Here is a 23560-nt window from a genome sequence, read left to right on the forward strand (position 1 = left end):
CACTGTGTTCCATGCACCCCAGTGCCTGGGTTCCGTGGCCAGCTGTGTTGGATCGTTACTGGGCATGCCAGTGATGCACCAAAGAGCTGCCAGCCCCATTGACAGCCAACACAGCAGGCCTGGCGCTTGACATGTACTGTGCAACACCCTGCACCCCCCACACACGGGCCCTCGGACCCCACACTGTGCCCCATGCACCCCAGTGCCTGGGTTCCGTGGCCAGCTGTGTTGGATCGTTACTGGGCATGCCAGTGATGCATCAAAGAGCTGCCAGCCCCATTGACAGCCAACACAGCAGGTCTGGCGCTTGACATGTACTGTGCAACACCCCGCACCACCCGCACACGGGCCCTCGGACCCCACACTGTGCCCCATGCACCCCAGTGCCTGGGTTCCGTGGCCAGCTGTGTTGGATCGTTACTGGGCATGCCAGTGATGCACCACAGACACTATAACAACGGGAAACCGCGTCTGGGCGCGTCTGGGCCGCGTCTGACCTGTGAGACGCGGTGTCAGACGCGCCGAGACGCTGCGCGTTAAGGGGGAAACGCGGGGGAGACGCGGGGTAGACGCGATGGGGACGCAACCAGAAACAGTGAAGCGGGGCACCATTACAGATAGCGCGTTTCACTGCGTCTGCGAGACGCAATGGAACGCGAGTCGTGACGCGGTACAATTGCATGGAGAGCGCGTCTTAGCTAACGCGATGCGTCACACCAGACGCTAGCCTGATACCCTAGACGCGCCGCGTCTCACACACACGCGATGCACGAGACGCACGTCTTGAGACGCGATTCGAAAACAGAAACACGGGGGAACCGTACAATCCACGGAGAAACACATGAAACTCTTCATTCCAGAGCACGTTACACTGCCTCTATCCCACATCTGCGGCGGACCCTGGCTGCACACATGTTTCAGGATTACCTGAACCGACCATCTCACTCGCTTTCCACGCAACTACGATCTGACAGTAAGTGCATCACAGTCAAAGGCGCTCTGTCGCCCATCACAGTCTCACTGTCATGCACATGCAGCACAGCAGTCCTCAAATGCCACTCGCTCATGCTGGAGTGGATGTCTACACAGGGTCCAAACATACTACCGCTAGGTGGTCTACACAGGGTCCAAACATCCTAATGCTCGGTAGCTAAGTCCAGAATAAGCCGTACTAGGCCTAGTCCGAACATTGTACAATCCATGTAGCACCAGCATTGGCAGTCTACTTGCCCCTGGCGGCGTTGCCCCTGGCGGCCTTGCCCCTGGCGGCCTTGCCAGCCTTCGCGGCCGGAACCTTGGCAGCCTTGCCCTCAGCGGCAGTCTTGGAATTGGTCTTGGCCTTGGCAGCGGGGGCTACCGCCTCATCGCCCTTGTGCTTCTGCATGGGATGGGGGCGTAGGCGCAACAATGATTCGCCATCATAAATTGGTGAAAGAAAACACACAAGAGTACACTGGCGTAGACCAAGAACCACATGCATTTAGAATGCATTCTAGCTGAACCCCACCCGAGAGCACCAACAGTGCTGCCACACACACCCTGAACCAGACGACGGAAGCTCGATCCCCCATTCACCTTAGCTGGCGCCTCGGCCGTCCTCTCATCCTTGCGCTTCTGCGCATCCGTCCGCTTCTTGTCGCCCAGCGCCTGCATGACAGCAAGTGTGCCGCAATGCTGTGAAAGCGAACTTGCACGAAGGGACGGTCCGTCCGCAGTGGTGCCTGGCACCCATGCCGCAAGGGACCATCTCCAGTGCAGAAGTAAACGACTTACACAGCGAGCCATATTAGACGACGCGCGCACAGAACATGATCACGGTGGTCTTACCTTCATGCGCTCGGCACCCGCCGCGGCCAGCTTGTCGATGGCGCCTGGGCTGGACTGGGGCATGGGCGGGGGCATGGGCGGGCTGGGCTGGGGCGCGGCGGCGACGTCGACGGCGCCTGTGGACCCCAGAGAGGAGCGCTTGGTCTTTGAAGAGAGGCCGCTCAAGGCCTTGGCCAGCGGTCCCTGCAAGAAGCAGCAGAGTTGTGTAAGCGCAACAGACATTCACCAACAACCGCGCCTGGTCTTATCAGCAGTAAGGATGCGCTCGTAAGCGAAGCACGTACTGACAGTCTGGCTATGTAAGAAAGTAACCCACCAGAAGGCCCCCAGCGTCGATGGCACCGTAGGACACCTTGGCGTCCTTGACGCCTACGGAAGCCCGGCTTGGCAGCAAAGACTCAAGCTCCTTGCAAAGACCGACCTCCTCTTCCGTCAGCGTCTGCTTCTCGCCAGCCGTGAAGCGCACAGGGTCGCGCTTGTAGCCGTCCCACATCTTGCCCCACTGGCTGCGCCATGCGTTCTTGTACCAGCCACGCTCATTCTTGGGCTGGTTCTCTGCAAGCACGCGGTGGAAGCATGAGGATGGAGCAGAAGGTCCAGGTCAAACTGACGCAAAGTCTGCCTCTCGCGCATGCCTCTCAACGCACTCATTGCAAGGTGCTTATACAGTATATATAATTAGAAAGCAGACTCACTGTCCTTGACAGCGCGGGCGGCTGCGGTCGTCTTCTCGTAAGTGGTGCGCTTGGCGTTGAAGTCGGTTGCCTTCCTGGATATGTTGTGAAAGAGTAGAGGGATGAAGCAAGTTTATGTATAAAGAATTAACTATGGTCAGTTCAACAAGTCAACGCGGTCAAGTCCACTCTCATCCCGCTATTCCTCATCGCTCATGCTACTGACATTCCTCCGCATTCTAGCGTCCTTCCCATGCCAATACAGAAGAACAAAAACTCACTTTGTCCAGTCGGCCTGGAAGTCTTCGCGCGACAACGTGATGCCCCGCTTCAGGCTCCAGGCGTAGGCCGCGGCCATCTTGTCTTGCCAATACTTCTTCAACTCGCCATTGGCGGCCAGTCTGGTGTTGAGCAGGCGGGGGCCTTCGCCAGGGCCGCGCTTGGCGAAGGGGTAGAAGCGACGGACGGCCTCCATGAACAGCGCGGAGTCCGGCGTTCGCACGCGAGTGATGGGCTCTTTCGCGTTGCTCTTCTTGGGCTTCTTGATGGGGTCCTGCTTGGACTCGCGCACAATGGTGAGGGTCAGCCTCTGCTTCTCCGCATCCCACGAGGCGCATGGAATGGGGCAGGCGGGCCCGTCAGAGCCGCTGGCCAGGTACTCGAGAGCAAACGCCAGAACCTGCTCCGGCGAATAATATTCCACGGGGTCCTCGGGGTCCTCGGGGTCCACGGAGAGCTTGTAATTGACGGTGGAGTCCGTCTCGGGGAGAAGATCCCCCCTGAACGTTTCAGGCTTAGTTCCAGGCGAAATCGTTGTCGCCCACTGATGGTAGACTTTGTTGGGATGGTCGGGATCCTTGATAAGGAGCTTGCAGACACGGGCGACCATGTTGGATGGTTGTGAGGTAGGGTAGTGCCCGAAAGCCCTCTCTTGCAATTTAAAGCGCATTCAAACGATGGATTCCATCACCCATCCCCGTTTGACTCAGGTTGGAGGCCAATTCAAACGGGTGAATCCAAATGGTCCCCTCGAGTCCCTGGGCATCATCACCTTCTTGGTGTTTTTGAACACCTTCAATTTCAACACCTGCAAAACTGCTACGTATCGTTTGTAAAGGGAGGCACTGGTAGGGGTAGGGTTTTGCGCATGGGGCGGGGGCGGGCCGGTGGTGGGCGATAGCCAGAGACACGCGTTTGGGCTCGGCAAATGGTGGGGCATAAACAATATAAGCAAGAGTACATAGTAGCAGCACTGACTGCCACGGAGGTACAGGCGCGCCGACTTTGCCACCCAGGGCTCCGGGTGGCAACGTCGCGTTGAACGGCGTTCACGGGCCCGGCGCGTCTTGATTTGGAAGAAGCACCTAATAGGAATGGAGCCGTCTAGCTCGGAAGAGGTTGGCCTGGAGCAGGGCGAGGCCCGCAAGGATTTGGACATAACTGAGACGGTTTTGAAGAAGGGGACGCTGTCGCTGTCATCTGATGAGGCCGTAATAGTAAGGTGAGATTTGAGGAGGGGAAGGGGGACACTCGCGGGACTTCGGCACACACATGCGGGCTGCATGTGCAGGGCGGCACTTGCGAGGGCCGGCGGCGTTGTGCAGCTGGACATGCCGGGCATGCCTAAAGCCTCATGCCTCGCGGCACGAGTCGAGGAGGAGCAGCGGTGGAGGAGGGATCCTTCCAAGGCCGCCCACCGCGGGTGCCCCCCAAGGTTCCTACTGGCGCTGGGCGAGAAGTGGAGGCGTCACGGCCGGGAGGAGCTCGCAAGGTGAGGCTGGGGGGAGGTACAGGCCATGGTTGGGAGGGCTTGGATGGATGGGCTGTGGTGGCCGGGGTACGTCACATCGCCGGAGGCGGGCCTGGATTGGGCGGCGGCCTCAGATGGGGCATGGCGGGGGGGAGCGGGGGCGTCCGGGGCCGACCGGGCTAACCCGAATTGGATGGCGCTGCCCGGAGCACGGATGTGGGGGCTCAGGCCTCGGCGCGAGGGGCTGGGCGCGCTGACTGAAATCCCACACAATCCGCCGGCTCTCGCAGGGAGCTAAGAAGGGCCAGGGAACGGGGGGACAAGTTGACGCTTTTCGCCGGCATCGCGGATAAGCTGGTACGGCTGGAGCTGCCACCCATGGCCAGGCCCCAGGCAATGGGCGATGAGGTGGGGGATGTGGCGCCGGACGTGGAGGAGAGCATCATGGGCATGGTGGAGGACAACGAGATCGTGTCCCTGTCCGCGATCCTGGAGCTGAAGGTGCGCAGCCAGGATGGGGCGGCAAGGCCGTAGGGTGCACGTAATGTGGACATGCATGCATGCACGTGATGTGGCCTCGATGGCAGGCGGGCCTGGTCGGCATGCGTACGCCCTCATGCACGAATGCCTGCACAGGGCGCGTGCCTGGAGGAGGGGGAGTCCGGTGGTGTGGAGGATGGGCGGCCAGCTTCATCGACTACGGCAGCAGCCGCGGTGGAGGGCACTGCGGTGGCTGCACCACCATTGAATGTGGTGACGCCAAAGGAGGGAATGGCTGATGTGGAAGCAGCAAGCAGTGGTGCTGGTGCTGCCCGCTCTGGCACTGATGTTGTGACAGACCTGCCGGAGCCCGGGGTGAGGGGGGAACTTTGGGTATCTGTGGCGTGGGACCGCCATTACCCCAGGCCCCCCAACAGGCCGCGTGTGCAGGGGTCCTGAGCACTGCAATTGTGTGTTGGATGTCTTGAATGCCATTTGTGACCGTGTGTCCGCACCAGGTTGCTGCTGGAGAGCTAACCGATGGCACCTTGCTAAGGGAGCTGTACATCGCCCTGCGAGTCCCCGATGCCCTCCGCGACCTACTGCGAGGCAACGTGCGGCAACTGCGGCCGAACGTGCTCGACGCGTGCAATGCGCGCGCCAAAGCTCGTGCGGCGTTGGACCTGGAGGCGCAATCTGCGGGGAGACCCCGCACATCAGCGGAGCTAGCGCTGACCGTGTACTGGGACATGACGGGCAGGGCATGCCTGTTCTGGATTGACATGACGGGGACTGACGGCGTGTTCAACCCAGTCCTCCTGGTCCTGTATGTGCCGGGGCCGGTGATGCAGAGCAAGTACCCGGTGTTGGTGCGAGCGGCGCGCAACATGCAGCGGCGCCTGATGGAGGCGCAGACGCTGAAGAAGGTCCCCCGTGGTCGGCTGAAAGAGTGTGGCGGCGAAACTCACATGGCAGGCTACCGGCATGTGCAGACCAACAAGGCGAGCCGCGTGACCATGTGAGTGGTATGGGACTGGCAAGCGATGGCAGCGAGGGAGGGGCGTGCATAGCGGTGGCGGAGCGGAACCTAAGGGGAAATCCAAGGAGGCGAGGGCTTTGGGCGGCGTTCGGGATGGCTTGGCAACAGATGCAAGGTGCACGGCCTGATTCCTTGACAGGTATGCGCACACATCGAGGAGCCACGAAGCGCGGGTGGTCATTGGTGCGTTCGGCCTGTGCATCGCCATGCTGCTGCTGGCGATGTGGGACTACCTCGTGACGAGCGCGAAGGAGACCGTCGCGGGTACGCCTGCAATCCTGGCGACAGGGGCGCCATGGGGCCTGGTTCCGGTCGGGCTGGACTACTTCACACACCCGCATCTGGACCCGGACGACGCAACGCCAACTGTCGTGTTCCTGGCTCTGTGGAAGTCGGCAACAGGGCGCCGGGTGAGCTGCCAGGCGTCAAGGGTTGGACGAGCTGGTGGGGTGGAGAAGGGACCCGGCGGAATGTTTTTGTGGCCTGGAGGAAGGATGCAAATGCCAGCCAGGGAGCATTGCCCTGACCAAAGCCGGTGCTTGACAATTTGGGCGTGGGCTCGCTGGCGCGCTTATGGGTATGGCCCTGGCCTGCTGTATGACAGCTCACCCCTCATCGCCATGCAGTGCAAGGACTTCCTGGACGATGTGGAGCGTGCGGCGCATGTCAGCCGCAACCTGTTCACATTTGGTGGGGTCAGCGCCTACACCCGCACCCAGGACAGCGACCTGCTGGTGTTCGACGCGCGGCAGGTGGTGCACGGTGCTGACTTGCGTGTGCCACTTAACGCTAAATTCGATGAGGCGGGCGTGCCGTGCGGCGTGACGGTGGGCTCTGGCGTTGTGTCACGCCAGTCTGATGTGAAAGTGGGGAGGGCCGAGGCGCGCGGGCGGTTGGAGTTGGCGGCGGAGGGCAAGACCGCATCTCAGCATGTCATGTGCAAGCGCGGTGAGGAGTTTGAGGCGGAGATCCTGCGCATGGCCGCAAGCGCGGGGTGTGAAGCCGAGGCTGGATGTCATCCGCCATCCCAGAAGCGGGCTGCGGGTGCGGCCCTGCCACAGTCAGCTATCAAGGGCCGCCGGGCGCAGGGCAGTGGTGGGAAGTGCTGAGCGGGCGGATCAGCCATGCACGGCTGGTCGCAAGCATGTATCGTTGTTGTTATGAGTTCCATAGGTAAACAAACAAGAGGCCGGTAGATCAATACTGTACTGATGGGAAACTTGTGTCTCAGATGCTGGGAAGCTTCCGGTGCAGGGCTGCGTGCGCTGTCGGCAGCCGGGAAGATTTCTTTAGTGGAACGGCGGGAAGGGGGCTGGGGCTGCATCGTCATACGGCACCGGTGCAGGGCTGCGTGCGCTGTCGGCAGCCGGGAAGTTTTCTTTAGTGGAAAGGCGGGAAGGGGGCTGGGGCTGCATCGTCATACGGCACCGGTGCAGGGCTGCGTGCGCTGTCGGCAGCCGGGAAGTTTTCTTGACTGGAAAGGCGGGAAGGGGGCAGGGGCTGCATCGTCATACAGCACCGGTGCAGGGCTGCGTGCGCTGTCGGCAGCCGGGAAGATTTCTTTAGTGGAAAGGCGGGAAGGGGGCTGACGCTGCATCGTCATACGACGGCACCGGTGCAGGGCTGCGTGCGCTGTCGGCAGCCGGGAAGATTTCTTTAGTGGAAAGGCGGGAAGGGGGCTGGGGCTGCATCGTCATACGGCACCGGTGCAGGGCTGCGTGCGCTGTCGGCAGCCGGGAAGTTTTCTTTAGTGGAAAGGCGGGAAGGGGGCTGGGGCTGCATCGTCATACGGCACCGGTGCAGGGCTGCGTGCGCTGTCGGCAGCCGGGAAGTTTTCTTGACTGGAAAGGCGGGAAGGGGGCAGGGGCTGCATCGTCATACAGCACCGGTGCAGGGCTGCGTGTGCTGTCGGCAGCCGGGAAGATTTCTTTAGTGGAAAGGCGGGAAGGGGGCTGAGGCTGCATCGTCATACGGCACCGGTGCAGGGCTGCGTGCGCTGTCGGCAGCCGGGAAGATTTCTTTAGTGGAACGGCGGGAAGGGGGCTGGGGCTGCAGCGTCATACGGCACCGGTGCAGGGCTGCGTGCGCTGTCGGCAGCCGGGAAGTTTTCTTTAGTGGAAAGGCGGGAAGGGGGCAGGGGCTGCATCGTCATACGGCACCGGTCCAGGGCTGCGTGCGCTGTCGGCAGCCGGGAAGATTTCTTTAGTGGAACGGCGGGAAGGGGGCTGGGGCTGCATCGTCATACGGCACCGGTGCAGGGCTGCGTGCGCTGTCGGCAGCCGGGAAGTTTTCTTTAAAGGCGGGAAGGGGGCTGACGCTGCATCGTCATACGACGGCACCGGTGCAGGGCTGCGTGCGCTGTCGGCAGCCGGGAAGTTTTCTTGACTGGAACGGCGGGAAGGGGGCTGGGGCTGCATCGTCATATGGCACCGGTCCAGGGCTGCGTGCGCTGTCGGCAGCCGGGAAGATTTCTTTAGTGGAAAGGCGGGAAGGGGGCTGGGGCTGCATCGTCATACAGCACCGGTGCAGGGCTGCGTGCGCTGTCGGCAGCCGGGAAGTTTTCTTTAGTGGAACGGTTGGCGGCCCCGGAAGACACAAGCCCAGAAGACATCATCATGTTACAGACTGCATCAGCCGCGTGAGCGGCTACCCAACTTGCACTGCTCCTTGCCAATCACCATCATTGGTTGGCAACTGAGAAAACAAGTGGTACGTAATGAAGTAACTTTTATTCTCGTCGAGCTTGCAGCGCATCACCTTCGAGTCAATGGCTTGCAATAGCACGGGGAACGAGTTCAGGAACGTCTGCTGGCGTTCTTGGTTGGGGGTTGCCTTGCGGCGACTAAAGTCTGCAGCATAGTACAACGACTGCGGCCGTACCACCTCCACCTTATGCAATTCGCAAATCGCCACACGGCATACAACCCCACGCACGGTTTGCACACGAGCATAGAATGCAACCTCTCCAACATACACAGACACGTCCTGATCGTCCTCTGGGGTGTCAAGGGATGGCGCATACTTAGTCTTCACATAAAATGACTCACGTGCAGTGGTCAAGTTATACTTTGTAGATAGTAAAACCTGGTCACGTCGTACAAGTGCACGTTTGAATATAATAACACTTGCGTTCTGCAAGTCACCCTCCACCACACCTGAACGTGTCTCGAAGTCCTCTTTACTAAAAGCCTTCATGAATGCTTCGAAGACAACTGTCCGCTCGGTCGGACCCGCCACATATCCGCGCCCAAGCAGCTGGGAACCCTCACCATCCTCTACATCCGCGCAAACATCCCCCGTCAATGTGACGTGTGCTGCACGGTAATTTGGCACCCACTCATCAAATGACTTGTACTGGCTCCCACCCGCAGCCAGTGCATGGCCGGCCTCTACCCCGGCTGGCCCCGTTGCACCACCATCCGCGGTGCCACCTCCCCTGCCACGCTCAGCTCGCATCTCAGCGAGCCGGGCACTTGCAAGGAACCCACTCACAATAATTTGCTCTGGACACCTGGTTGTGCGGAACTTGACCCCACTTTTGACCTGCTGCACACCGCGCTCGACCCAGAACTCAGTTGCAAACGCCACGTGCCCACGTGCACGCTCCTGCTCGCGTAGCCTACATGCCAGTAGATGCATGTTGTAGGTAGCAAACTTCATGCCAAACACGAGCTCCGAGTCACAGCAGAACTGTTTGAAGGTTACTGCTGCACTGTCACACGCAGCCTCCGAGAATTGGTCATACCGCAGATAATGCAGCATGGCCGTGCGCAACATCTCCCACATTCTCCCCAGGTCAAACTCACGATCCAGCCCTGCATCATCTTTCCGTGTAACTACCGGCATCACAACTTTATTAGGATCCCCTCCGTGCGAGTGCAGGACGTATAGGGAGAAGCAGTCCGTCCAGTGCAGCCATTCTTCCATGGTCCAGTACGAGCAGGGGACAATGTCACGGTAGGGTCGGTTAAAGTCATTAGTAATGATGAAATGGGATGCACGTGCAGTCATTCTGCGACGAGCCTCTACACTTAACACAAAGTCACTCTCAGCCTTCTTGACGGACTCGCCCAGCACAAAGTGCCAGAACTTCTTGATGACACCGAACAGAGCTGCATGCGCTATGGGCACAACCCACACGTTATTCATGTCTATGTACGACAGCTCCTTCGCTATGCAGGAAATGCCATGGCAACCCAGCGCCGATGCCAAGTCATGATTACTTTCCACAACCTGTGCCCGATCCATGTGGTGCGCATGAGAGATCCGGATCCTGCTGTCACCGCATAGTGCAGTCTCTGGCATCTGACAGTCAGGTGGCAACAGGACGTTCAGCGCTGTGTTGATGTCCGCCGGCTTGTTGTACCCCAGAAAGTATGTACCATGGCCGTTAGGGCCAGTCTCTCCCAGCAGCATGCAGTGCCCACATGCGTTCTTGGCCGCATGGGAGAGCCAAAGACTCAACGTCCGGTTTGCAGGCGTATCTGCATGCAGACCAAGCAGAGGTCAACATACGGACCCAAGCACTCCCGCCCCCAGTCCTCCCACCCCCGCCCCAGAACCACCACCACCAGCCCAACCCCGCCCCACCATGCCCACCTAAGCCACAGCACTCCTGCCCTCACCCCAGCACTCCCACCCCACCCCAGCACACCTGCCCCGCGCCCCGCCCCTGCACCCCCACCCCTGCCCCAGCTCTCCCACACCACCCTTGCATTCCCGCCCACGCCTGAGCACTCCTGCCCCCGCCCCACCACTACCGTCCCCAAACGCTCCCGCCCCAGCACGGACTAAAAGCCCACTCACCAGCAAAGATACTGCCCAGAAACATCTTGTGCCCAAAGGTCCGGCCCGAAGCAGCGTCCACCACGGTCATACCCTCGGTGCCAGGCCCGAAGGCCTTGAATGCTGTCAGTGTTGGGCGCAAGTAGACTTCCATTGAGTCAGGCTCCGAAGGTCCGGGCGTGATGATCAGGGGGAAGCAGTGGCGGCGCTTGCTGCGTTGAGTCACTGGCAGGTCCGCGCACCTGAAGACAGCAGTTAAAGAGGGGAGCAATAAGGTCTGGTGGGTGATGATTACAGCATAGGCACATACTCAACGATGCCCATTACATCAAATGCACACACGGAGACACTGTAGGTGCACAGGAAAGCAATTGCCCATACTATGCAACAGGCTGAGGTCCGTCACACGCACCGAATGAACAGCATCCCGCAGCTGTACTTCTTGAACGAGAAGACCTCGCCGAAGTCAAAGCCCAGGTCGTAAGCGGAGCTGTCGGGCTCGAAGAACTCGCCGGAAGTCTTGGCATTGATGTCTTGTGCGTACCGCGAGCCGTAGAAGTCATCAGGGTTGTTGTCGCGCCCTGTGCCGCGAAACGTGCAGAACCGTGGGTCCATGAACATGCCGCGCACGACATTCTCGACACCGAAGTCGTAGAACCTCTGTGGGAAGACAGCACGTGCACGCAATCATGGCAAAGGGCACTGAAGTCAAGAAGGGTTGACGGAACAAGGGCATGCAGGATTGGGAGACCTGGGGAGACTTATTGCTATGGGGAGACTCCGCATGGGCAACAAGTAAAGCATGCAACGTACCTTGTTCGGAACTGGTTGGTGTCCTGGCCGGGCAGGCTTAAACCGTCGATGGCCGCAGCCGCACTCATCTTGCAGGTGCTGGTGCCACTCATCTCGAGGGAAATCAGGGAACAAGCACTTGTCGCTCAAACAAACGTGCTTCTCAAAGTCATGTGCGTCTGGAATGTCCAACATCTTCTTCATTATGTACAGCGACGGGGGCAAGTTATTGCCAGGTGGAAAGCACACGTCACGAAGGAAACGCAGCTGACGGTCCGCAACATTATCCCGTACGCGCCCATCAATCTTCTCCTTCATCCAAGCGTAAGCAAACTGCCCCACAGTGATAGGTGCAGCTGCGCAGATAGGTGTCGTACCGGAATTGCAGTAGTGTGCCAGCGGAGAGGGTGAAAGCCACGGAAAGGGAGGTGCATCGCGTCAATCAAGTGCGCCGTTACATACACAGAATTCCGTGGCGTTGCAGTGGCAGTTCGAATACCCATTCCATTCCAGTGTTGCCCGCGCCTGCTGCTGCGCCCACCACGCCATACCCCAGAGCTCCCTTGTCAAAGCCTGTCGAAATCCCGCTGTCCCAACCCCGCCCGACCCGACCCGACCCACATCCCGACTTACATTGAGTGCCTGTTCTCCACAGCGGCTCTGACATGATGCCCTTGAAGTGCTGCACAGACCGCGCACCATGCTGTAGTTCGGAGATGTTGGTGGGTTGCATGACCATGCCCTGCGCCGCAAGGTCGTTGGCAACCGCACCGGCTTGGTCATCAGCATCACCGTCGCCGTCAACAGGCGCCAGGTGCCCGAATTGCTGCAGAATAGCATTCAGCAGCTCAATGGTGTTGATGTTGGCAGGGTCGTCCTGGTCGAGAGAAGCCACAACGCGGTGTAGAGCTGCCGCCAGGAAATGACCTGTGGATTGGGGGTGGGGGGGCAGGGTTGGGCGGGACATCAGGGTAATGCAAAGTTAGATGTCGCTTCTCAACGATCTGAACATAAGCCATGTCCGGAAGCGAGACCCCCAGGACAGAGGCATGACCCAGCACCCAGACCCGGGCTTGCGGCGCGCAAAGGAGGACCGCAACCTGCGCGATCCTTACCCGGTTCAGCGTCAGCAGCATCTTCCTCTTCCTCATCGGAGTATAGGTAGTCGCTGTCAACCCGGGCGCTGCCGCTATTACTGTAGCCACCACCACTCCTGTCACTGCCATCGCCAACATTCCCGCCGCCGCCGCCGTCGGTGCCGCTACCGCTGCCGGTGCCACTACCGCTGCCGGTGCCGCTACCGCTGCCGGTGCCGCTACCGCTGTCGGTGCCGCTACCTCTGTCGGTGCCGCTACCGCTAGTGTGCATGCTGTCGCTCTCACTAACAGAACCCGCAAGCGAATCCCTCCCTCCCTCAGGAACGTCAGCGTCTCCTAGGCCGCCTTCGCCACCGGTACCGGCAGGGAGAGGGAGGTCCCGAGGTGCACCCTCACAGCATTTTTCGTGGCGAGAGCAAGCCGCTCTATCCTTGAACTGCGTTGGCGAACGGCATCCAGGGTTGGTGCACGTGTAGACGGGGTCTCCAAAGTGGTTTTGGAAGCGGGTGAAGCGGTGGAGGCTGAGCCAGTTGTCTGCGTGCACACGGTGTGGTTGTAAGTCCTTTGCCGTGCCAAGCCTCTTGACTCCCAACAACTATACCTGAGGGTGCTGATGGCCTTCTCTTTGGAGTGCCACCCATTAGCCGTGCGAGCACTTGCAGCTCGGAACCGGACGCCAGGCCACGACGTGCCAGCACGGTCGAACGCTCCAGCAGCGTGTCGCCGCCGCGTGCGACCAAGCGCCATATCCGGCTGTTATCTAGATGGAAGAGGGTCGTGGAAGCGATAAAGTCGAAGACAGAGCCCACAGTGGCATCGACAGGTCCCACGAACGTGACGAGTTGCCCTGAAGGAAGCCTAATGAAGATTTGTAGCTCTTCCGTTCGTGAACTTTGGCTGATAGCGCGAGGAGCAAAGCTCAGGTGAACCGTTGCCAGAGCCGCCAGCACTAACACTAATGTTAACATTGACAGCACTACGTGCGCAGTAAGCGCTGAGGTGGGTTGGTCGGCCTGGAGCCATACAAGCCCGCTGTGAAGCGCGCTCTGAAGGCCCCAGGCCGCCACCAACGGAACAAGGCCCGTTGGCAGACGTATCATGAGTGATTCATGAGTTCGTCAGTCATGTTTATGTTTTCAAGAGAATAGCGGTCAAACGAGGCAAGGGGCAAACACTTGGTGGTGGGCGACCGATTGCACCGGTGTCACCGATGCTCGCCTGTGCCAATGCCTTTGCTTGCTGTATCTAGGCTTATAGGCTTGTTGTAAGCAGTATCGGCACATATCGGCTGGCTGGCGCAGGCTGGCTGAACTGCGCCTAAAGGTTGGTTGGGGCGACGGGGCAGGGGCGGGGCTGGCCAGCCCGCCCGGGTGCAGGGCCAGGGGTGCAGGGGCTTGCGGCAGCAGGCGCAGGTGCAGGGGCCAATCTGCCCATGACAGCCCACATACTGCCGGGCAAGGCTACATTTGTCGCAATAGCAGTATAGGCTAGTGTAAAACACCGTGCGCACCACGGTATGGGTCCCCTTCAAAGTAGTTCGCGTCACTGTTCGCGTCTCAGCACTCGCGTCACGATACGCGGCCAGACGCCCCCTGACGCATCCTGACGCGCTCGGACGCGCTGAGACGCGCCGAGACGCGAGTTTCCCGTCGTTACAGTGGAGCTGCCAGCCCCATTGACAGCCAACACAGCAGACCTGGCGCTTGACATGTACTGTGCAACACCCTGCACCCCCCACACACGGGCCCTCGGACCCCACACTGTGCCCCATGCACCCCAGTGCCTGGGTTCCGTGGCCAGCTGTGTTGGATCGTTACTGGGCATGCCAGTGATGCACCACAGAGCTGCCAGCCCCATTGACAGCCAACACAGCAGGTCTGGCGCTTGACATGTACTGTGCAACACCCCGCAACCCCCACACACGGGCCCTCGGACCCCACACTGTGCCCCATGCACCCCAGTGCCTGGGTTCCGTGGCCAGCTGTGTTGGATCGTTACTGGGCATGCCAGTGATGCATCAAAGAGCTTCCAGCCCCATTGACAGCCAACACAGCAGGCCTGGCGCTTGACATGTACTGTGCAACACCCCGCACCCCCCACACACGAGCCCTCGGACCCCACACTGTGTTCCATGCACCCCAGTGCCTGGGTTCCGTGGCCAGCTGTGTTGGATCGTTACTGGGCATGCCAGTGATGCATCAAAGAGCTTCCAGCCCCATTGACAGCCAACACAGCAGGTCTGGCGCTTGACATGTACTGTGCAACACCCTGCACCCCCCACACACGGGCCCTCGGACCCCACACTGTGTGCCATGCACCCCAGTGCCTGGGTTCCGTGGCCAGCTGTGTTGGATCGTTACTGGGCATGCCAGTGATGCATCAAAGAGCTGCCAGCCCCATTGACAGCCAACACAGCAGGCCTGGCGCTTGACATGTACTGTGCAACACCCCGCACCACCCGCACACGGGCCCTCGGACCCCACACTGTGCCCCATGCACCCCAGTGCCTGGGTTCCGTGGCCAGCTGTGTTGGATCGTTACTGGGCATGCCAGTGATGCATCAAAGAGCTGCCAGCCCCATTGACAGCCAACACAGCAGGTCTGGCGCTTGACATGTACTGTGCAACACCCCGCACCACCCGCACACGGGCCCTCGGACCCCACACTGTGCCCCATGCACCCCAGTGCCTGGGTTCCGTGGCCAGCTGTGTTGGATCGTTACTGGGCATGCCAGTGATGCATCAAAGAGCTGCCAGCCCCATTGACAGCCAACACAGCAGGCCTGGCGCTTGACATGTACTGTGCAACACCCTGCACCCCCCACACACGGGCCCTCGGACCCCACACTGTGCCCCATGCACCCCAGTGCCTGGGTTCCGTGGCCAGCTGTGTTGGATCGTTACTGGGCATGCCAGTGATGCATCCAAGAGCTGCCAGCCCCATTGACAGCCAACACAGCAGGCCTGGCGCTTGACATGTACTGTGCAACACCCCGCACCCCCCACACACGGGCCCTCGGACCCCACACTGTGTTCCATGCACCCCAGTGCCTGGGTTCCGTGGCCAGCTGTGTTGGATCGTTACTGGGCATGCCAGTGATGCACCACAGAGCTGCCAGCCCCATTGACAGCCAACACAGCAGGTCTGGCGCTTGACATGTACTGTGCAACACCCCGCACCACCCGCACACGGGCCCTCGGACCCCACACTGTGCCCCATGCACCCCAGTGCCTGGGTTCCGTGGCCAGCTGTGTTGGATCGTTACTGGGCATGCCAGTGATGCATCAAAGAGCTGCCAGCCCCATCTGGATGACCCACAGGGGTGGTGAGGCGGTGCTGCCCTGCGGCAAGCCGTTCAGCACTGGGAAGGCGTCAGAGAGCATCCCGTTCACACACACGCGGGCAGAGCCGTTGGCAGTGAGCAGGCGGATCCAGCGCAGCATGCGCGGCCCAAACCCAAGTCCCTCCGCGGACGCATACAGCCACTGCCGGTGCACCCGGTCATACGCCTTTTCAATGTCCAAGAAGTACAGCGCACCACCCTGCCGTGGCGTGCCGTCCGCGCCCACGTCCAGGCGCATCCATTCGATCAGGCCTTGGAGGTACAGCGCGTTGTCCCTACCGTTCCAGCCCCCATTAAACCATCGGTAAATCACCGGTTACCTGGCGGTTATCCCCGTGAGAAGGACGGCTTTGTCACCTCGGTTACCATCGGTCTAATTGGACTAGAGACGGCAGACTGACGGTCTATAGACCACTTCACTGGTTACCGTCGGTTAACAGAAGGCATGGTAACCAGCGGCTGACCGACCAGTTACCGTTCAGTGACCGGCGGTAACCGATCAAGTAAGTGCTGCCGCCCAGGCCTGCCCAGCAGCCGCCCCAGCCCCTGGCGCCCGGCTGCCGCCCCAGCACCTGGCGCCCGGCTGCTGCCCCAGCCCCCGGCTGCTGCGCCAGTCCCGCAGTCACGCTACAACCCCCGCCCCGTCCATGAGAGAGGCACAGTAGGCACCCAACAGCTATTACAAGACCGCAGTGGTCATGCCCTGCCTTGCCCTTCACAAGACCAGAGGGATAAAGTCCCTTGCAGCTGGGAAGTCCACACGCAGCCTACCTCCAAGCTGATTCACACAAGTGACTAGGCATGGTCTGGCCTCCAGAATCCATAGCAGCCACCTGAGCGCTAAGCAGCACCTTCATGGACACCATGCGCCAACATCGCAGCATATGTCCTAGCTCACTCCACCATCCATCCCTGCGGCAGCAATGCGGTGCAATATGTGAGACGGAATTGAAGGGATGGGCCCATCCCTTGCCTCAAAGCTGCCCTCCCTGTCCCCGGGACCATGCCACTGCCTTGCAAACTTACGGCTTGACTGCAGTCCTCGCGCCACCTGCGGCCTTGACACCATCCAGCCGCGGGAAAGGGCGCGAGCACGGTGGGCCTTAACCTGATTGCGATGCCATAGCAACTGTAGCCAGCTCCATGCCCTGCGGGCTTGACACCATCCAGCCACGGGAAAGGGCGCGAGCACGGCGGGCCTTAACCTGATTGCGATGCCATAGCAACTGTAGCCAGCTCCATGCCCTGCGGGCTTGACACCATCCAGCCGCGGGAAAGGGCGCAAGCACGGCGGGCAGACCGTGCGCCATCAGCTCGCAGCCCAACCTGCAACCTTGACACCACAAAAACGGGCCCGCGCACGGCGGACCTGGAGCTAATGTACGCCATTGCGCCTGGCTCAGCGACCTGCGGGCGTCAAGCGGCGCGAATGTTGACTTGTGGACCCACACATTCTGTCCACAAAACAAACTCCTGGCATTGTCTCAGTGCAATGCACATGTTACCCGAGCCAGCAATCACATGGTACTACGCCGGGCCCTTTGCAGACTGGAAAAGCCCCGGTCAACGCGCGGTTGCCTTTGTTGACCGGCGAGCTTGTTATGCCAGCTCGTTATCATGAGCCAGCTTCATTACTACATTCATGTTTTGCATTGTTTTGATACTGTCGCTGCATATAGTCGACAAGGCATCCACCGCTCAAGCACAGTCGTCCCAGAATAATAGCGACGCGAATAATGGTTGGTTCATTGTATAGCTTGCTTTAGTTTATGTATGATAGAGGCATATGCATGAACGCAGACTGCAGAGAAATGAAGTGAACTCCTGAAATGCCCCATGCCGCCGACATTGCATGGCAAGCCAGCAGGGCCCCGGGCAACGTTGTGTTTTGTACTGGGAAAGATGTCAGCCTCTAACTTAGTGTACTAGGAAGGATGTAAGATGGAGACAACGGCCTCAACCCGGTGATGTAAAGTACTCTGCACTCCTGGACGGCTTTGGGTGTTGGGGTTGATTGATTTATATAGGCATTAGTCAATATGCACTTTGTGGCCAAGTTCAAATACACAACTCGACGAGTTGACGAACATGGGTTTGCGTCCCCCGGCCGGGGGACGCGCGACCACTTTCCCTAAGACACCCGAAAAGCCCGAACTTCTGCGACAAGTACTCTGAGTGCATAACAGACTATTGATATCAACCGCTAAAGCCATGCACCAGTGACAGCAGTGACCGGGGGGGTTCATTGCTGCCTCGGTCGACACAGCCAGCTGCTCAGCTGCATTCCTATGCTCGGGAAGCATACACTACATGCAACTACATTACTAAAGTAAGTTTACAGCTCAGGAAGGGCGGCGGTCTCAGCTTGGCCGTCAGCGACTGCCTGAGTTTTACTGGGGGGTTCAGGGGCGCGGCAGGTGCGAGGTTGCCCCAAGGATCCCACAGGCCTCGCCCCAGACTTCTCGCCCCTATGTTCCCAACGTGGTCTGCTAGCCTAACACCCACAGCCGCCATGGCCAAAGGCACGGCCGTGGCCAGAGCTGCACGCGTCTACTCTGGGGGCAGGCCCTGGCCAGGCTGGGTGGGCCTGGGTGGCAGCTGGGCGGGCCTGGGCGGCAGCTGGGCGGCCCTGGGCGGCAGCTGGGCGGGCCTGGGCGGCATCTGGGTGGGGGCTGAGCGAGCCTGGGCAGAGCCTGGACAAGGGCCTGGACAAGGGCTGGGGAGGAGCCAAATACCAATGGGTTACCGGGAAGTGACCATTTTACCAACGTTAACCGATGTTTTACCGTGTGGCCAACCCCTACCAATCGTAACCGATGCTGACCGACGCTGACCATCGGTTTATCAGGGTGACCGCCCAGTTACCGACCCCATACCAATCGGTTTAATAGGGGCTGGAACGGTAGGGTGTCTCCAATCCAGCGGCCAGTGATGAACGCGGTCTGCAGCTCATCCACAACTGCATCCAGGGCGGGCTGCAGGCGGGCGCTGACGGCCTTGGACACCATCTTGAAGTCGCAGTTGAGCAGCGTGATGGGCCGGTAGGACGCCAGCTCGGCACGGTCCAGGCTTTTACCCTTGTAGATGAGGGTGATGATGCCCTCCCGCCAGGAGGCGGGCAGTGTCAGTGCCACCGCGGCGCCATGGGTGGTGGATGTCGCTCGCACGTATGGGGCGCCTGGGGACCACAACGGTGTGCTGCTCACCCTGTCCTTGCCCGACCTGCCACATGCGCACCGGGAGCAGTGGCGCTTCCCCACATACCTGCTGTTTCACCCCTCGCTGCGTTTGGAGCTCGAGCAGCGCTTGGAGGCGCACGTTGCTGCAAATCCCGTGGCCAGTACAGGTGACGGCGCTTGCACGCAATGGGAGGCGGACAAGTTCTTCTTGCGGGAGGCCGCCACCAGCATCCACCGTCGGCATGCACGCCAGACCCGGGATGGGCTGCATGGCGTGGTGCTGGCCGCAGACGCGGCCGCTTCCCTGGCCGACCGGCCGGTTGCCAGCGCCGCGCAGCGTCAGGCTGCGGCCATGGCCAACTTTGCGGTGCGGGAGGAGCGGGCAGCTGCCGCAGCAGCCAGCCACAATGCCCGCGCTGCACTGATGGAGGAGCATGGGGAGCGGGGCACTCGCTGGTTCCATCGGCAGGCTGACGAGCCAGCAGCCGGCGTGCAGGAGACCATCACGCACTTGAAGGTGCCGGGGCAACCGGCGCCTGTGGCGCTCACGGGGCCGGGCACGCACAACACTGTCTCCGCAGCCGCCGCAGCCATGTACAGCAGCACCAGCCCCACCGGCCTGTTCCGCGCGCAGCCGGTCTGTACGGCGTCGCAGCAACAGCTTCTGGCGGCCATTGACCGCAGGATCTGCACGCCGCTGCAGAGGGGTCCGGTGACGGCGCCCTCAGTGATGCCGAGCTGATGGCAGCGCTGGCTGGCTCCGCCAATGGTAAAGCACCTGGGTCGGACGGGGTCCCGTACGAGGTGTACAAGGTCTTCTGGGCACTGCTGGGCCCGCGCTTGTGTGCTGCTGCTGCCGCTGCCTTTGCTGCCGCTGCAGATGCCCACGATGGCGGCGAAATGGCGGCGGCGCTGCCTGCTTCCTGGCGGGAGGGCATCATTACGCTCATCTACAAGGGCAAAAGCCTGGACCGCGCCGAGCTGGCGTCCTACCGGCCCATCACGCTGCTCAACAGCGACTTCAAGATGGTGTCCAAGGCCGTCAGCGCCTGCCTGCAGCCCGCCCTGGATGCAGTTGTGGATGAGCTGCAGACTGCGTTCATCACCGGCCGCTGGATTGGAGACAACGCGCTGTACCTCCAAGGCCTGATCGAATGGATGCGCCTGGACGTGGGCGCGGACGGCACGCCACGGCAGGGTGGTGCGCTGTACTTCTTGGACATTGAAAAGGCGTATGACCGGGTGCACCGGCAGTGGCTGTATGCGTCCGCGGAGGGACTTGGGTTTGGGCCGCGCATGCTGCGCTGGATCCGCCTGCTCACTGCCAACGGCTCTGCCCGCGTGTGTGTGAACGGGATGCTCTCTGACGCCTTCCCAGTGCTGAACGGCTTGCCGCAGGGCAGCACCGCCTCACCACCCCTGTGGGTCATCCAGATGCAGCCACTGACGTCCTTTCTGCGGCGGCAGGTGGAGCAAGGGGCACTGCGCACGCCCCTGTTACCCAGCGGCGAGCAGGCGCCACCGGCTGCCCACCACGCTGACGACACGACCCTCACGGCGCGCGACCCGGCGGTGGACGGGCCGGTCCTGATGGCGGCAGTACAGCTGTTCTGCCGCGCGTCCAACGCCCGTGTCCATCCGGACAAGAGCAAGGCCATGGGCCTTGGCAGGTTTGCGCACCTGACGGGCCCTTGCCCACACACGGGGGTGCCGTTTACCACTGGCGCCGTGACGCACCTAGGTGTGCCCCTGTCGTGGGACTCTGATGCGGCTGCAGCTGACTTGTACACCCGGCGGGCTCGCGGCATGGCGTTTGTGGCGCGTCTGTGGGCTGCCCTGTCTCTGACTCTTGTTGGCCGTGTGCACATTGCGAAGCAGGTGCTGGCGGCGAAGCTGGCCTACCACTTCAGCTTCCTCAACCCGTCGCCTGCGCAGCTGAAGGAACTCACCGACCTGGTGGACCACTTTGCTGCGCGCTCCATGCACGCTGAGGACGCCAGCCTGGTGTCGCACGGGAACCCGCTCCTGCTGCCAAAGCGGGAAACGGCCTGTCTGCCGTACAAGGATGGGGGTGTCAACCACGTCGACCTGCCTGCGTTCCTGTCTGCCCTGCAAGCTAAGACCTTCGCCCTCCTTGCCCAGCCAGGCCGGCAACCCTGGAAGACGCTCACCCGGGCGCTGCTTACTCATGTGCGCCCGGACTCCGCCACCACGTGGGCGTGGGTGTACAGCGACGCGCCGGCGCCAGCGGGGCTGCCTGCCCGGCTGGCGGCCGCGGTCGGCCACGTGCGGAGCGCGGGCGTGGAACAGCATCCACCGCAGCCAGCCACTCAGCCGCCAGCGGCGCCGCCACAGTGGCGGGTTAGCCTGGACCAGCTGTGGGTGGCTAACGCTGCGGGGGCTGTGTTCTACGTCCACTACACGGGGCGGCTCTTGGAGCCTGGGCCTGGCGTGCTGCCCCCGGCGGTGGATGGGGCGTGGCAGCCTGCCTGTGTGCTGCAGCATCGCAAGCCGCGGCACCTGTGGACCTTTGAAGAGCGGGCGGCGTACGATGCAGCATCACCAGGGGACCGGGCGGGGGCGTGGCCTCGGGCGCCGTACTTCCTGGCGCCGGAGGCTGGGGTGGTGGTGCACCCGGAGCACTGCCGGATTGCGGTTGTCAGCTTAGCGGACTACACGGTGCGGGACGTGCGGCGGGCCATCACCGCGGCCAACCCGGCTGCACCTCCGGCTCCGGCCCGCCCCGCAGCCATGCCGCGCCCGGCGCCAGCACAGCAGGCGGGGGATTCGGGGCCCCAGCCGGCGGCACAGTCGCGGCTGGCGGAGCGGGAGGCGGAGTGGCAGCGTGCAGCGGCGCAGCTGACCACCACGGCGGCGCAGCACTTCCACAATAACCCGGTGGCTCTGGACCCCTGGCTCCACCGCACCTCTGCGGCAGCCGGGCTGCAGAACACGCCGGCGAGAGAACTGCAGTCGTATGCGTCCCCGTCCCAGCAGTCGGGTGAGGGGCCGCGGCGTTTCGCGCGGCTGCAGGAGCAGGCGGCGGGAGGGGCGGGACCTAGCACGGGGCCTGCCACGGCGGCGGCGGCAGCAGCGGCGGCGGTGGAGGGCGACCCTCGCATGCCGCCCCCGGATGCGTCCCTTCTGCGGGGTACGTGGCGGAGGCTGTGGGACAGCCACGCCAGTCGGGGGGCAAAGGTGCTGGTGTACCGGCTGCAACATGCTTACCTGCCTTGCGGGCTGTACAGGGCGGGCAAGGGCATTCGGCCACGGGTGACCACGGGGTGCGGGGGGTTGGGGGCGCACTGTCCTCACCCCGCCTGCGGGCCACCTGGCCCGCGGGCGTGGGCCAGCCTGACGCACATCTTCCTGGAGTGTCCAGCTTATGCGCAGGCGAGGACGTGGCTGCAGCAGCTGTGGGCCTGCGTTGCGCCCCAGGCAGCGGCGCCGCCAGTGACGGACGCAAGCTTCATGCTGGGGGACCGCATGGGTATGTGGGCCTCAGGCCCGCGGGGGGCGGGCGCGCTGCTGTGGAGCACTTTGCGGGCCACCTTCTTGTACGCCGTCTGGTGTGCGTATTGGTCCCGCGAGCCTGCTAAGCAGACGTCGGAGCATGTGGTTCGGGAGGTGGTCAGCGAGCTGCGCAGGGTGATGCAGCTGCGTTTCACTGCCGCCACGCTAACCCCTGAAACCCTGTCGGCTCTGCCCACTCAGCTTCTCACCGCACAGCTCAAGGCGGCTAAGCTGGAGCACTTTGTTGCCATCTGGTCGGCGGGTGGCGCGCTTTGTGAAGTGGAGGAGGTTCAGGGTGGGTCACCGAAGTTGAACTTGCGGCTGACGCTTGCATCACCTGTGCAGGCCCCGTAGGTTTCCTTTTGGGCGGCGGTTCATTCCAGGCGCTGGCGTGGCGTTTATCGTCATCAGCTTATCTGGCGCCCATGTGTTTTAGCTCTGGCTGGCGTCGCAGCGCCTGGGCGGCTGTGGGACTTCCTGCACAGCGCGTCTTGCAGCGGGCTGGAGCCCGCTTAGTCAGCACCACATCTGGCCCGTTTAGTTTTCTGCTTGTGTCTCCTCTGCCGGTTCTCCTGGGGTGTTGCTTAAGCAACCGACTTGTGGGGGTGGGGTGGGTTTGGGCGGGGGCGAGTGCGTAGCGCTGGTGTTTCTTTTTCTGGCGCGCGGTGGTGGTGGTTCTTGCGGTTAGGCTGTGGTGTAGGTTGGTGCTTGGGTTAGGTCTGGCGGTGTTTTTGTGCAACCCCTCCCGGGGGGCGGGGGGGCCAGCCTCCTGCTCTGTCTGCCGGGTCGGGGTGGGGTGGGGTGGGATGGATGGGGGTGTTTGGTGGCGGTTTTCGAGGTGTTTGCTTCCTGTTTTTCTTCTCTTTTCTTCTCTTCTTGCCCTGTCAGGGTTCTGGTCTCGGGGACCAGGCTGCTTTCAGGCAGCAGGGGGGCAGCGCGTCTGCCCCTGTTCAACCTTGTAAGGATGATTCCTCAAAAAAAAAAAAGCGCCATCACCCGCCCCGTCCTGTCCCCCCAGCGTGGCCAGGACCTCAAATCGGGAGCCGGTCCGGGGCCTGGGCGGCTGCACCTGGCGCTGCGG

General features: G+C 61.6%; 6 protein-coding genes across 8 annotated transcripts; 2 read left to right on the top strand and 4 right to left on the bottom strand.

The window, feature by feature from the left end:
• Positions 1–717: 717 nt before the first annotated feature.
• On the bottom strand, positions 718–3603 carry CHLRE_04g217969v5 (uncharacterized protein). The gene is made up of 6 exons (XM_043061804.1): positions 2783–3603; positions 2523–2596; positions 2144–2382; positions 1828–2010; positions 1576–1647; positions 718–1378 (listed from the first exon to the last, which is right to left on the bottom strand). The coding sequence occupies exons 1-6, from the start codon at positions 3388–3390 to the stop codon at positions 1223–1225; spliced, it is 1332 nt and encodes a 443-aa protein (XP_042925059.1). The 5' UTR covers positions 3391–3603; the 3' UTR covers positions 718–1222.
• A 160-nt stretch (positions 3604–3763) lies between these two features.
• CHLRE_04g217970v5 (uncharacterized protein) lies at positions 3764–8345 on the top strand. 2 transcript variants are annotated; one of them, XM_043061805.1, is made up of 7 exons: positions 3764–4002; positions 4072–4272; positions 4542–4752; positions 4888–5106; positions 5250–5749; positions 5910–6180; positions 6397–8345. In XM_043061805.1, the coding sequence occupies exons 1-7, from the start codon at positions 3875–3877 to the stop codon at positions 6877–6879; spliced, it is 2013 nt and encodes a 670-aa protein (XP_042925061.1). In that variant the 5' UTR covers positions 3764–3874; the 3' UTR covers positions 6880–8345. The 2 variants fall into 2 exon arrangements, with proteins under 2 accessions (XP_042925061.1, XP_042925060.1); XM_043061806.1 differs by having other exon boundaries at positions 6397–7435.
• Positions 8346–8376: 31 nt separating this feature from the next.
• Positions 8377–13693, bottom strand: CHLRE_04g217971v5 (uncharacterized protein). Of its 2 annotated transcripts, none has more exons than XM_043061807.1 (8): positions 13046–13693; positions 12463–12978; positions 11981–12274; positions 11369–11703; positions 10968–11215; positions 10577–10797; positions 10081–10254; positions 8377–10003 (listed from the first exon to the last, which is right to left on the bottom strand). In XM_043061807.1, the coding sequence occupies exons 1-8, from the start codon at positions 13083–13085 to the stop codon at positions 9990–9992; spliced, it is 1842 nt and encodes a 613-aa protein (XP_042925062.1). In that variant the 5' UTR covers positions 13086–13693; the 3' UTR covers positions 8377–9989. Both variants share the same exon structure in this region, with proteins under 2 accessions (XP_042925062.1, XP_042925063.1).
• Positions 13694–14084: 391 nt separating this feature from the next.
• CHLRE_04g217972v5 (uncharacterized protein) lies at positions 14085–16153 on the bottom strand. Its single transcript, XM_043061809.1, has one exon. The coding sequence runs from the start codon at positions 16023–16025 to the stop codon at positions 15729–15731; it is 297 nt and encodes a 98-aa protein (XP_042925064.1). The 5' UTR covers positions 16026–16153; the 3' UTR covers positions 14085–15728.
• Positions 16154–16454: 301 nt separating this feature from the next.
• Positions 16455–17563, bottom strand: CHLRE_04g217973v5 (uncharacterized protein). The gene is made up of 3 exons (XM_043061810.1): positions 17309–17563; positions 16814–17194; positions 16455–16699 (listed from the first exon to the last, which is right to left on the bottom strand). The coding sequence occupies exon 2, from the start codon at positions 17174–17176 to the stop codon at positions 16988–16990; it is 189 nt and encodes a 62-aa protein (XP_042925065.1). The 5' UTR covers positions 17177–17194; positions 17309–17563; the 3' UTR covers positions 16455–16699; positions 16814–16987.
• Positions 17564–17683: 120 nt separating this feature from the next.
• On the top strand, positions 17684–18675 carry CHLRE_04g217974v5 (uncharacterized protein). Its single transcript, XM_043061811.1, has one exon. The coding sequence runs from the start codon at positions 18300–18302 to the stop codon at positions 18618–18620; it is 321 nt and encodes a 106-aa protein (XP_042925066.1). The 5' UTR covers positions 17684–18299; the 3' UTR covers positions 18621–18675.
• Positions 18676–23560: the final 4885 nt, after the last annotated feature.

Source organism: Chlamydomonas reinhardtii, chromosome 4 (assembly GCF_000002595.2).
Source record: "Chlamydomonas reinhardtii strain CC-503 cw92 mt+ chromosome 4, whole genome shotgun sequence".
Lineage (NCBI taxonomy): Eukaryota > Viridiplantae > Chlorophyta > Chlorophyceae > Chlamydomonadales > Chlamydomonadaceae > Chlamydomonas > Chlamydomonas reinhardtii.

Coding starts and splice junctions, on each gene's coding strand:
- CHLRE_04g217974v5 (XM_043061811.1), top strand. CDS start 18,300: ATGGCCAAAGGCACGGCCGTGGCCAGAGCTGCACGCGTCTACTCTGGG.
- CHLRE_04g217971v5 (XM_043061807.1), bottom strand. CDS start 13,085: ATGGGTGGCACTCCAAAGAGAAGGCCATCAGCACCCTCAG. Junction 12,979..13,045: donor AAGGCCATCAGCACCCTCAG/GTATAGTTGTTG, acceptor GTGTGCACGCAG/ACAACTGGCTCAGCCTCCAC. Junction 10,255..10,576: donor TCTGGGCAGTATCTTTGCTG/GTGAGTGGGCTT, acceptor GTCTGCATGCAG/ATACGCCTGCAAACCGGACG.
- CHLRE_04g217973v5 (XM_043061810.1), bottom strand. CDS start 17,176: ATGGCGTACATTAGCTCCAGGTCCGCCGTGCGCGGGCCCGTTTTTGTG.
- CHLRE_04g217969v5 (XM_043061804.1), bottom strand. CDS start 3,390: ATGGTCGCCCGTGTCTGCAAGCTCCTTATCAAGGATCCCGACCATCCC. Junction 2,597..2,782: donor TTCCAGGCCGACTGGACAAA/GTGAGTTTTTGT, acceptor CAACATATCCAG/GAAGGCAACCGACTTCAACG. Junction 1,379..1,575: donor CGGCCGAGGCGCCAGCTAAG/GTGAATGGGGGA, acceptor CATCCCATGCAG/AAGCACAAGGGCGATGAGGC.
- CHLRE_04g217970v5 (XM_043061805.1), top strand. CDS start 3,875: ATGGAGCCGTCTAGCTCGGAAGAGGTTGGCCTGGAGCAGGGCGAGGCC. Junction 4,003..4,071: donor GATGAGGCCGTAATAGTAAG/GTGAGATTTGAG, acceptor CTGCATGTGCAG/GGCGGCACTTGCGAGGGCCG. Junction 5,107..5,249: donor CAGACCTGCCGGAGCCCGGG/GTGAGGGGGGAA, acceptor TGTCCGCACCAG/GTTGCTGCTGGAGAGCTAAC.
- CHLRE_04g217972v5 (XM_043061809.1), bottom strand. CDS start 16,025: ATGCGCCTGGACGTGGGCGCGGACGGCACGCCACGGCAGGGTGGTGCG.